At 56.3% G+C, this 11928-nt stretch overlaps 1 protein-coding gene across 2 annotated transcripts; it reads left to right on the top strand.

Moving 5' to 3' along the window:
• The first annotated feature begins 6130 nt into the window (after positions 1-6130).
• Mxra8 (matrix remodeling associated 8) lies at positions 6131-9916 on the top strand. 2 transcript variants are annotated; one of them, XM_004639587.2, is made up of 10 exons: positions 6145-6237; positions 7124-7147; positions 7256-7552; positions 7634-7735; positions 7820-8269; positions 8338-8496; positions 8575-8614; positions 8666-8742; positions 8835-8915; positions 9110-9916. In XM_004639587.2, the coding sequence occupies exons 1-10, from the start codon at positions 6189-6191 to the stop codon at positions 9133-9135; spliced, it is 1305 nt and encodes a 434-aa protein (XP_004639644.1). In that variant the 5' UTR covers positions 6145-6188; the 3' UTR covers positions 9136-9916. The 2 variants fall into 2 exon arrangements, with proteins under 2 accessions (XP_023555343.1, XP_004639644.1); XM_023699575.1 differs by lacking the exon at positions 7124-7147 and having other exon boundaries at positions 6131-6237.
• The last annotated feature ends 2012 nt before the right edge of the window (positions 9917-11928 follow it).

Below are 11928 nucleotides of genomic sequence, written 5' to 3'. Positions count from 1 at the left end.
AAAAAAATTTATAGGGGTTGAGGAGATGGCTCAGTAGAATATCAGTGCTTGCCTGGCAAACACAAGGGCCTGAGTTCAATCCCCAGTCCCACCAAAATAAAAATTAAAAAATTGATAAAAGAGAGGACCAGGGATATAGCTCAGCAGCATGGTGCTGGCCTGGCAAGCTCAAGGTCCTGAGTTTTATTCCCAGTTCCAAAAAAAAAATTGATAGATGAAGCTGGGTGCAGAGCACAGTGTTAGAACACTCGTCCCAGCTTTATGCCCGGCACGGCAAAATAAAGAAAATGAAATGGATAAATCAATACAAAACCATCCCTTGCACAACAGAAGAGGGCGGCTGAGAGCTGGGCTTCCGGCTCTGGAGCACGGCTGCGGCAGGCAGCAGCACTCTGACCCCAGGCCAGGAATCCCTGAGCTGGGGCTGACTGGCATAGGTCATGCTGTCTTGGTATCCCGTGAGGATAAAAGGCATGGTCCATGAAATAATGTTTCTGTATCTGGGGAGTGGGCTGAGTGAGGTTCTCCATGTAGTTCAGGCTGGCCTTGAATTCGCATCCATCCTCCTGCCTCAACCTCCCTGTTGCTGGAATTATAGGCATGGCCTTCCATGCCTGGCTGTATTTTTGAATTTGCTGGTCTATGTTTTCAGAGGGCATCTTTCCATGGAACAAATCACATCCATGTGTTGCCATTCTTCTGGTTGGGCTGAGTGTCCACTCGGCATCTCAATACGCTGGTGCCCATGTGTCCTGAGAGACTTTGGTCTTCAGTTGGGGCTAAGGCCCTGCGTCTCCTAGCTTGTCTGAGTAGAGCTGCAGCTCTGGAAGGCACCTGGGAGCCTCTGAGCCCTAGGGAGCTGCCCCTTCCCATCTACTCTGGTGCAGATTGTCACCAGGGTAGGGACATCATGGGCTCTGTCAGGTCATGTGCCTAATCGACTCAGAAGTATGAGGGACTACTTTCTCCCCACTCATGGGGAGAGACTTGGACCAGTGAAGACATAGCCAGGAGATGAGGGCAGACTTGGGTCTGCCCTCAGCATGGCTATGACAGGAGCCCCCTTCCTTGTGCAGCCACATAGACCCTGCCTGCCTTAGCCGTCTCTGTTCTCCTGCGCCCTCAGGCCAGCCCTCTGACTGGACACGACCCCAGGCCTCTTCTGGGGGAGCCCAGAGCTTGTGGATCCCTTTGCCCAGTAGGCAGCTTCCCAAGGCTCTGCCTGGTCACCCTTGCAGGCTGTCCCAGCAGTCCAGCCAGGGGGCTCCTGCCTGCTTTGGTTTCTCTCTCACACAGTCATGCTCTTGCTGTCTAGTACTGGAGATTGAACCTGGAGCCTTCATACTGAGTAATATCCTCAACCAATTTTATTTATTTTTATTTTTAGTGCTTTACCACTTAGGAATCTTTCACATGCATTTTCATTTGACCCCAGCAACAAGCCTGTGAGGTAGGAAGCACAGATGTCCTTCTCATTTACCAGATGAGGAAAGTAAATCTCAGAGTGGTTAACGTGCCTGGAGTTGTACAATTCATAAATAATTTGTGTTAATATCAGCCTTTGGCCTCAAAATTCAGCACCCAGCCTTCCCTCATATATGCCCACCTACTTCACAGGGACAGTAATGAAATTAATTCAAGGCTAAAAAAGTACTTTGAGGGAAAAAAGCACTATATAGTTATACCCATAAACTATGATTGTGCAAGATAAATGGCTCATTCCCAGCTGGTGCATGAACCCAGAACATTATGTTACCTCTATCTGTACTATCCAAGCAACTAGGTAAGGCAGGGAACAGTGTGGGGGGTGAAAACAGGAGAATCACTGAGTCTGATCTATGTAGTGAGACCCTGCAGACCCTGTACCCAAATACATTGAAAAAATAGAAAGAAAGATTTAATATTATATAAATTACAATCAGGGCAACTGCATTGTTAAGCGAAATGAACACCCAAGAGCTGATGAGCAGCTTGGACCCGTGAAGGCACACAGCAAGGCAGGGCGACGTGACCAGACAGGGCAGGACTGCAGAGCAGCAGAACACAGTGGTGTCGTGGGCATTCCAACTGGCACATTCATAGTTATCTAAGACAAAGTGGTGGCAAAGGAGGTACTTGTTCTGCATTATAGAAAGAAGAGCAGAAAATTCATGGTGCAAAAGCATGGTATGAAAAATTAAAATAAAAAGAATTTTTAAAAAACATGGTATGTTGCAAAGATTTCTCCAGTTGCCCACAGGGAATATAAACACTGTTGCCTTCATTGCAAAGCCTGACTGTACCTGTGCTCATATCCTGAACTAGAAAAGTCTCTCTGTCTCTCTCTTCTTTTTTTGCAGAACCGGGAATTGAACTCAGGCCCTTGCGCTTGCCAGGGAAGTGCTTATTCCACTGAGCCATCTCCCTAGCCCTGTCTCCCTCTCTTTTGTATCCAGGATCAAACTCAGGACCTTGTGTTTTCTTATTGACTTTTTTTTAAAATCTGCTTTTATTTGTGTGTGTGTGTGTGTGTGTGTGTGTGGCCAGCTCAGCCCACCAGGGGGCAGGCTGGCTGGCATGTGGTGCTGGGGGATTGAACCGTGGTCCCTGTAGCTTTGCTAAGCTTGTTCTAAGTAGGTGCTTTAGACCACTGAGCCATCTCACCAGCCCCAGTTTATTTTCTTCTATAGTAGATTCATATTTCTTTTTCATCTCTGCCAATTTTAGACAAAGCAGCTCGATTTTTGGATTTTCTAGGGTAGCAAGTTCTAAGTCATGCTTTCAAAAAAATCTAAAGCAGGGGCCGGGGAGATGGCTCCATAGGATAAGCACTTGACTGGCAAACGCAAGGATCTGAGTTCAATCCCCGGTTCTGCCAAAAAAAAAAAAAAAAAAAAAAAAAAATCTAAAGCAGTATTAGATTTCTCTGGTTCTTTATATAAGGCTACCAGCACTATGGTCAACATGTCCAGCATCCTGACCTCTCCAAGTACCTCCAGAATTGCCAGCCAGTGTCTTTGTAATGGGCCATAGTGACAGGAGCAATAGCTGGCACTGGAGACCATGGAAGGTGGGCCCCAATTTTATTTTTTTTTATTTTTTATTTTTTTGATGGAACCGGGGATTGAACTCAGGCCCTTGCGCTTGCCAGGGAAGTGTTTATTCCACTGAGCCATCTCCCCGGCCCTTATTTTTTATTTTTGTCTTTTTGAGACAGCATCTTGCCTGCAGTTCAGGCTGGACTTGAGCTCACTCTATGGCCCAGGCAGGTCTTGAATTCGCAGCACCTCTCCTGCCTCAGCTTCCTGAGTGCTGGGATTACCTGCATGCACCACCACATGTGGCTTATTTTTTGAGACAGGGTAGCACTAAGTACTAGGATGATAGGCCTGCACCATTGCACCTAGTTCATTTTGTCGTTCTCTTCCCCTCCCCTCCCCTCCCCTCTCCTCCCCACTCCCTGTCATTTTGAGACAGGGTCACTAACCAGTCCAGCCTGTCCTTGAACTCATGGTGATCCCTCTGCTTTAGCTTGTCAGAATTATAGGTGTGTGTCAGCACACCAGCTTTTTTTATGTTTTGAGATAGGGTCTTGCTGAGTTACCAGGTTAAAGTCAAATTTATAGTAGTCTGAGATTACACATGTGTTCACCATGCTGGTTGTTTTTTTCTTTTTGAGGTAGGGTTCTCACTATGCACTTCAGGCTGGCCTTGCTAGTCCAGGCTGGTCGCAAATTTGCAATGATCCTCTTGCCTCAGCCTCCTGAGTGCTGAGATTACAGATCTGTACCAGTACATTCAGCTTTTTTTTTTTTTTTTTTGGTACCAGGGATCAAACTTGGGACCGTGCACTTGCCAGGCAGGCACTTGTGCTGCTGAGCTATATCCCTGGCCCTAAAGCTATTTTCTGGTGTGGTTTTTCACATATTTATTCATTGTGCAATGCTGCAGTTTGAACCCAGGGCTTTGTGCAAGCTGGGCAAGCACTCTCCCATCCAGCCCTAGTGAGGTGGTTAAGATAAGCAGTGTGGGCCTCTGCCCATCTGTGCAGTCTCTGGGTCTGAACGACCCTACGGGACCTTTAGTGAGGCAGAGGGAGACACAGTGAGAAACTCTGTGTGTGTGTGTGTGTGTGTGTGTGTGTGTGTGTGTGTGTGTGTAGTTATGTCTGGCTATGTCTCTGTGCCTGTGGTTTTTCTTCCTGATGAGCCGGGCTTCCTGGAATGTCCGAGTCACCAGGAATGGGTGCCAGCACTGATTTCTCAGCCTTTGAGACCCCACAGCCCCAGGAGGGGAGGAGGAAGGTTCAGGCTCTGGTCTGGGTGGGGGCGTGGTCAGCAGTTTGGTTTTGTCCTGGGCTGTCCTCTTCCTGGATGGATGAAGATGCTAGGAGCCAAGCAGCAAAGTCACAGTCCAAGAGACCAGGCAGGGCCAGGCCCTTGGCTGTGGGAGGAGCAGGTGACCTGGTTGCAGTCCTGACCAACCACTCACTGGTCCTTACCTCTCCTGTGTGTTTCCTGCTGCCTGCCTGGCCTCCACTGGCCATAAGCCCAAAGAACAGGATGGTGGGGTGTGTCCAAGGGGTCAGGATTATTCCAGATGTCTGCATCTGGCTTGAGAAGTAATTTATCTATTTATACAGTCTCACTATGTGGCTCAGGCTGGCTTTGAACGCATGGTATTCTTCCTACCTCAGCCTCTGAAGTACTGAGATTACAGGCATGGTCCAACACACCCCACTCTGGTTTGTGAATTGGGCCTGGGCTGTGGGGTCTGCAGCTGGAGGCCCATGCAGCAGAGGCCAGGGATATCCAGAGGGAGCAGAAGTTGGGGCCAGGCAGCCCAGTTCTGCTGGCTCAGGCCCTCCCTGCTCTACCTGGAGCCAGATCCCCTCCCAGGGCCTAAGCCAGCCCTGGTTGTCTCTGCCTCCATTCTCTGGAAAACACTCAGAGGAAACAAGAGGGCAGCAGGGACAGTAGCAGGGCAGAGGTCCTCTGGAGGAGGGCTGCCACTAATGAAAACCAGTTAGAAAAACAGGAGGAGTGGCCAGGCGGGGCCAAGCTGTCTTGAGGGTGTTTGGGCAGGGCCTGTTTTTGCAGAATGAATGCCAGGGGAGGGGCGGGCCTTGGCCAAGCGCAGGCTGATTCCAGTTTGAGGAGGGGTTCATCCAGGCCTGGGTCTGTCAGGCCCAGGGGGGCTTCTCTGTCCTTGTGGCTGCCTCTGCGCCTGTGCTCTTCCCTCCCATGCAGCACTAGGTGGAGCTGGGAGACTTTACTAGGACCTGGGGATGTCAGCAGGTTCAAGGGTTAGACTACTGGCTCCCAGGGATTGGGCAGTGGTTTTTGTGGCCGTTTGGATTTTTCCTTCTCTTTGTCTTGAGGTTTGCCTAACAAGCAGGAGTGGGTTTGGTCCACAGTGCTTGGTCTGTTATTTTGTGTTTGTTTACGTGACTTGTAAGTTTTCCCAGATCTTTTAAGTTTGTGCTTTCTGTGGGAAAGGGGGGGCTCCCCTCCCTGCTTCTACAGGGTCTCTCAGGGGCAAGGTACCCCAGTCTGGGACCCCGCAGGTAGGTGGCCTGTGGCTTGGCCACCCACCCTTCCAGCCTCACCCTAGTGTCCGTGGCTGCTGCTCTGGATCTCAGAGATGACTGGGTAGCAGTACTCATCACTTGTTCTAAGGGAGCTCACTGGGCCCCCAGAGGAGGGCATGCAGGGCTACTCCCAGGGAGCACAGACTGGAAGAGCCTCCCAGTCTGACAGAGCAGAAACAGTGGTGAACAAGAGGAAGCAGCCACGCTCCTGGGGACTTTGCGGGCCAGAAGGCCCTCCAGGGGAGAACCTCCTATCCCAGCTCTGGCAGCTGCTCACAGAGGGGATGTCCGAGTGGTGGCATGGCCCTTCATCCTGGAACCCCAGCACAACAGGAAGGGTCCGGGATGGCACTGATGCCCACATGACCCAGGGTTCTCGCCCTCAGGCCACTGGTCCCTCCCAGGGTTGGGTCCCTCCCTCCAGGGACTGACCCCAGTGAGCAGGGGCCTGGGCTGCCGCTGCTCCTCCCCACCAGCCAGGCCGGGACAGGGAGGCCAAGCAGTGGGCGGGCACAGACTCAGCCCAGGACTCCGTGATGTCACAGTGGTGCGGGAGGGGGAGGGGGTCGGCTGTTTTTCTGGAGAGCAGAGCCAGAGAAAGACAAAGCGAGCAGGCGCCATGGCGCTGTGGACCCAGGTCCTGCTATGGGGACTTGCACTTCTACAGAGTGAGTGGGGTGACACAGCAAGTGTGCAGGGCAGTAAGGGGTGTGGGCATGCGGGTGCTCCGGGTGGAGTTTCTGTGGGGCGCTCCCCTCGGGGAGGGGCAGCCTTCACCAGGAGGGGCTGAGGCCCTCAGGTGGACCCCATAGAGCGGGGAAGGCTAGTGGCAGGGAGGCTGTGGCAGCAGCAGAGCGGTGTCCTACCTTCAGCAGGCCAGGCAGGAGTGGGGCTCCTGGTCCGCAACTTTTTCCAGATGTGGGGAATGGAGTGGGCTTGCCCTCCTCCCCCCAGCTCCCAGCTGGCTTGCTGACCCCGCACATTCCTGTCCATCCTCCGGGCACTCGGCCACCTCTGCACAACAGCTTGGGCCTCTGCAGGGCTGATGGGGGCTCAACCACATCCACTCCCTGGGCTCCAGGCCTTGCCCTTGGTGAGGGGCTGACAGTGTCTGCTCAGTCAGGATTTCCCACTGCCAGAGGGTCTGGAGATGCTGGAGACTCTCGAGCTGTCACCCTCTGTGGGTGACAGAGCCCCCTTCAAACCAGGATGTGCACAGCCCCAGGGCCTGCACCAGGCTCAGGTGGAGGTGCCCTGAGTGGATTTGGTGTCCACTTGAGATGTGGCCCCTGGCGACAACCTCCATGCATTAAATGCAAGGAAAGGGTCTAATCCCAGCCCACCACTCACCCCGGGGAACCGTGGTTTCTGCACTGACCCGAGCCAAGTGAGGACACGTGGGGGCTGGGCCGCACAACCCCCTCCCTGCTCTGATCTCTCCAGTATCACACCTAAGATCACAGGGAGGGGCTCAGGGAGCTAAGTGGCTGCCCTTGCCACTGGGGTCACTCCATGCAAAGGTGCCTCCCCAGGCTCACTTTTCTTTCCTTCCAGACTCCACTGTCCTTCTGTCCTCAGGTGAGTGATCACTGCCCCTCAGGCGGGGGCCAGTCCCCTGCTCATCATGACAGCTCCATCCCCTTAGGGTTCCCTAGTGCCCCTCTTTAACTGCCTCTTCCCCACCAGGGTCAGGGCCTGCGACCAGCGACAGCTCAGTGGTGTCTGAGTCTGTAGTGACCTGGGAGGCAGGTAGCCAGGCGGTCCTGCGCTGCCAGAGCCCACGCATGGTGTGGACACAGGACCGGCTGCATGACCGCCAGCGTGTGGTCCACTGGGACCTGGGCGGTGGTCCCGGCCCTGCACGCCGGCTAGTGGATATGTACTCGGCCGGTGAGCCACGCGTGTACCAGCCCCGGGACCGTGGCCGCTTGCTGTTGTCGCCCTCTGCCTTCCACGACGGCAATTTCTCCCTGCTCATTCGAGGTACGGGCGCTGCCAGGGGGCCCTGGGGTGGCTCAGGCCAAGGGGCTTGGGACTCACTCCGAATTCTTTCTGCGCGGGCAGCGGTAGAGGAAAGCGATGCGGGGCTGTACACCTGCAACCTGCACCACCACTACTGCCACCTGTATGAGAGCCTGGCCATTCGTCTGGAGGTGACCGACGACCGTGAGTGCACTGGGCCCGACCCCGCCTTGCCGGCCCCGCCCCCACTGCCCCCTGCGCGCTGATCCCGCCGCCCTTCTCCGGCAGCCCGGGCCGCGCGCGCCTACTGGGATGGCGAGAAGGAGGTGCTGACCGCGGCGCGCGGCACGCCGACGCTGCTTACCTGCGTGAACCGCGCGCTCCTGTGGACCGAGCGGCACCTGGAGGAAGCGCAGCAGGTTGTACACTGGGATCGCCAACCGCCTGGGGTCCCGCATGACCGCGCCGATCGCCTGCTCGACCTGTACGCGTCCGGCGAGCGCCGCGCCTACGCGCCTCCCTTCCTGCGCGACCGCGTGGCCGTCGGCGCCGACGCCTTCGCGCGCGGGGACTTCTCGCTGAGGATCGACCCGCTGGAACCAGCGGATGAGGGCACCTATTCCTGCCACTTGCACCACCACTACTGCGGCCTGCACGAGCGCCGGGTCTTCCACCTGCGCGTGGCCGAGCCCGCCGCGACCCCGCCGCCCCTGCGCCCCTCTCCGGGCTCGGCCCCAGGTGCGTGTCCTCCCTGCGGGGCTTGGTGCGCGGGACGCGCGCGGCTCTGACGCTGTCCCTGCCCGCAGACCCCACGCTGGCACGAGGGCGCAGCGTCATCAACGTCATCGTCCCCGAGGGACGCGCGCACTTCTTCCAGCAGCTGGGCTACGTGCTAGCCACGCTGCTGCTCTTCATCCTGCTGCTCATCACCGTCGTCCTCACCACCCGCCAGCGCCGCCGCGGAGGTGAGGCGGGGCGCTGGGGCGGGCGGGGACGCGATGCGGCCCGGGCAGGGGCCCGACGTGCTTTCCTTCTGCACGCAGGCTATGACTACACAGACCAGAAGTCTGCGAAGGCCAAAGCGTGAGTGTCTCGCCCCCGCCCCCCCCGCCCCCCCCCCTCTGCTTCCTCCAGGAAGGACGTGAACCTGGCAGAGTTTGCAGTGGCCACAGGAGACCAGACCCCCTACAGGAGCGAGGATATCCAGCTAGGTGTGGAGGGGGAGGGGTCAGGACGCCCAGGCACAGACCTGGCAGGCCTAGGCCCACTCTAGGTGGTCCTCATTTGGTTCTCCCTGTATCAGATTACAAAAACAATATCCTCAAGGAGAGGGTTGAGCTGGTCCACAGTCCCCTGCCTGCCAAGAACATCGACCTGGACAAAGGTGTGTCCCACCCTACCCCAAACTGCCCCTCCCAGGTCCCTAGAATGCAAAGTCCCAGTCAGCCCCATAGGTCAGAGACCATTACTGCCTCTTTTCCAAAGTCCCTCAGAAAGCCCAGCTGGATGTCTGCTGCTCCCACTTGGTGGACGAGCAGAGCAGGCCCCACTCACTCTGGGTGGTGCTTTGGCTTGCAGAGTTCAGGAAAGAGTACTGCAAGTAACGCGATGCTGGGCTCTTGGCCCGGCTGCAGCTCTGCTCCCGAGGACTGGAGAGTCCAGGACCGTAGATGCTCGCCGCCTTCTTCCCAGCGGCTGGACCCGCTTTCCTGAAGTTGGCCTAAGGCTGGCCGGCACAAAGTAGCTGGGGCACCATCTTCATTCTCAAGAAGCTACTGTGGGTTTCTGGGGACTCTGCTGCAGCAGGGTCGCGACCCTTCAGCCACCCTTGGTCACTGATGGCCCCCCTCACCCCCAGCCCCAGTGATGCCCATCAAGCCCTTGGGCTCTCCAGCCTTTCTTCAGGGGAGGAAGACATCCCAGAGGGGACTCAGAAACCTTGGGGGGCTGGAGCAGTCTCAGGGCTGGCACCTCACTTCTCCTGGGGGAGCCCCCCAAGTGGACTTTCCAGACTGCACCAGGCACCCACAGTTACTCAGAGCCCTGCTCAGCTGCCCTCTGCCCTATAAGGAAACTAAAGACTCCTAGGGACTCCACTGCTTTGGGTCGTGCGGAGCAGCAACGGCCCTTCCTGTGCTTCTGACCCTTCTCCGGCTATTTTCACAAGACTTGTGGTCACTGGGCTCCATGTGACCTCTGACATTCATAAGCCTCCCTAGGCTGAGTCTGGGGCAGGGGTTGCATCTGGCTTCTATTGTGGCTGAGAATGGAGAGGGGGATGACAATGGATCTGGGTGGCCTGTATTGCCACACTGATACCCTGTGTATGTTCCTGCTGGGGGAACTGCTGCATCACAGTAAAGCCTGTCTGATTTTTAGACTCTACCCTGGTGTGCTTCCACAATACTCCCTCTATCCCCTTGGGGCAGAGCTTTCACTTTCCTGTGATGCTCCAGTGTCCTTGCTCTACCATTTAGGAAGGTCTGGGTCCTCCCAGGAGCAGGTGTCCTGCAAGGGGGACACTGAAGCCAAATCTTGTACTCTTCGGGAGATTTCTAGTTCCTTTGCTGAATGAGGAGGAGGAGGAACAGATGAAGACAGGGGACACTTAGTCCAGTCATCTAAGGGACAGATATCAGGACAGGATAAAAGGAAAAGCAAAAGCAGGTGTGAAGTTTTCACCAGGCGCAGGTCTGACCTGGATGGAGACTCGGGCAGGGCCTGGCCAGGGGTTAGGGCTACCCCGGCTAGCTCCATGATAGGCTCCAGCTCCATGAGCTGGCTGCATGTTCTCTACACCAGTGAGGTAGAGAAGAGGAGAGCAGCTGAATGGCCACTGATTCCCTACCTTGGCTGCTCCCAGAGCAGTGGGGACAGGAAAAGGTGGCATTCACCCTTAGGACCCCAAGGAGTAGGAACCAAGGTGGGTAGAGAATGGGTTGGGAGGTGTGGTGTACTTGAGGGTGCACTTCTGTCCCAGCCCAATGGCCTCTGGCTCCAGTAGTGGCCATACTGTCCCTGGACAGGGTCTCTCCAAGCAGGACCCCAGCCTAATCGTCAGCATTAACACTGACTGGCCTTGGGCCTCTGGCCAATGTCCCTCTCTTCCAGCTTGGGCTGAGTGTCAGGGGGTGCCTGAGGGCAGCAGGGCCCAGATCCTGCATTAAAAGTAGTATGTGCCAGGGAGAAACTCAGTAGAATAAGTGTTTGCCTGGCAAGTGCAGGGTCCTGAGCTCAATCCCCAGTACCGCAAAAAAAAAAAAAAAAAAAAGTTATTATTTTTCTCTCCCATTCCCCGCCCCACTCGAATCCCCAATGATCTCCCAAGTGCTGGGATTACAGGTATGCACCACCACACCTGGCTTGAGTGTCACTATTTCTGACCAACAGCCATTAGCACAGGCTGAGGGGCTCCCAAGACTGGCCTCCACTTCCTTGGGTACAAGCAGAGTCCCCAGGTGAGACCCTCAAAGGCTATCCCTCCTGCCTGGCCTTTGGGGAAACTGTGGGTGGAGGGAACAAGACCCAGTCTCAGGCTCAGGCAGAGTTCATGCCCAGAGTAGCTGCTGAGCTGTGCTCTGCCCATCAACTGAGGGCCAGGGCAGGCTGCTTGTCCTCAGCGGACATGTGTGGCCTCTAGCCTGCACTCAGGGTCTTCGGTCTACATTCGGGGTCCTCCAGGCTGTGCAGGGTCTCTTCCTGAGCTGGGCCAGCACCAGGGTTGGTCCGGAGCAAACAGATGGGAGTGTCATGGGTCACAGGGGGAGAGTACACTCCTCGCTCGCATCTCCTGGGGGTGTCCTAGGGCTCTAACTCTGGACACCATGGGGTGCCCTCTGGTGGCCGCACGACTTACTCCAGGAATGGAAGAAAGAGCTTACAGCCCAGCGAGGCAGCAAGTGACCGGACCCTTGACCGCCAGAGAGGCCCGGGCTGATTCAATCCACAAGGATAAAACCTCCTTGGCTTCGGCGGCCGGGGCGGCACGGCGCTCGAACACCCGCATCCACTCGAGCTCCCCACCCACCCGAGTTTCACATTTATTTGACCCGCGCTTTCTGGGGCGCAGAGGAACCGGGTTTCGCAAGGCTGGGACGGACGCAGGATTCTGAGCTTCCCGCAGTGCGCCCCGCAGCCCGCCGGAGGGTCTCCGGAGCGCTCGGGGGAAGACGCAGGACCCCGGTGGGCGCCGCAGCGGATCTCCGCGATCTGGGGACGCGGCGTGGCCCCTCCTTCTAACACCGGGCCGCGCCGCGCCGCGCACCGCAGGTAGGGCAGGGCTTCTCGAGGGTCTCTCTGCCGACCGGGGACGCGCCGACGCTGACGGCAGGTGGGCACGGAGTTAAGGGCTGTACTCGCATAATAGGCGACTGCCGCTGCGAGAGAGAATACGAAGT

Source organism: Octodon degus, unplaced genomic scaffold, assembly GCF_000260255.1.
Source record: "Octodon degus isolate 3935 unplaced genomic scaffold, OctDeg1.0 scaffold00113, whole genome shotgun sequence".
Classification (NCBI taxonomy): domain Eukaryota; kingdom Metazoa; phylum Chordata; class Mammalia; order Rodentia; family Octodontidae; genus Octodon; species Octodon degus.
Note: the sequence above shows the minus strand (reverse complement) of the source record. Positions and strands in the feature narration are given on the sequence as shown.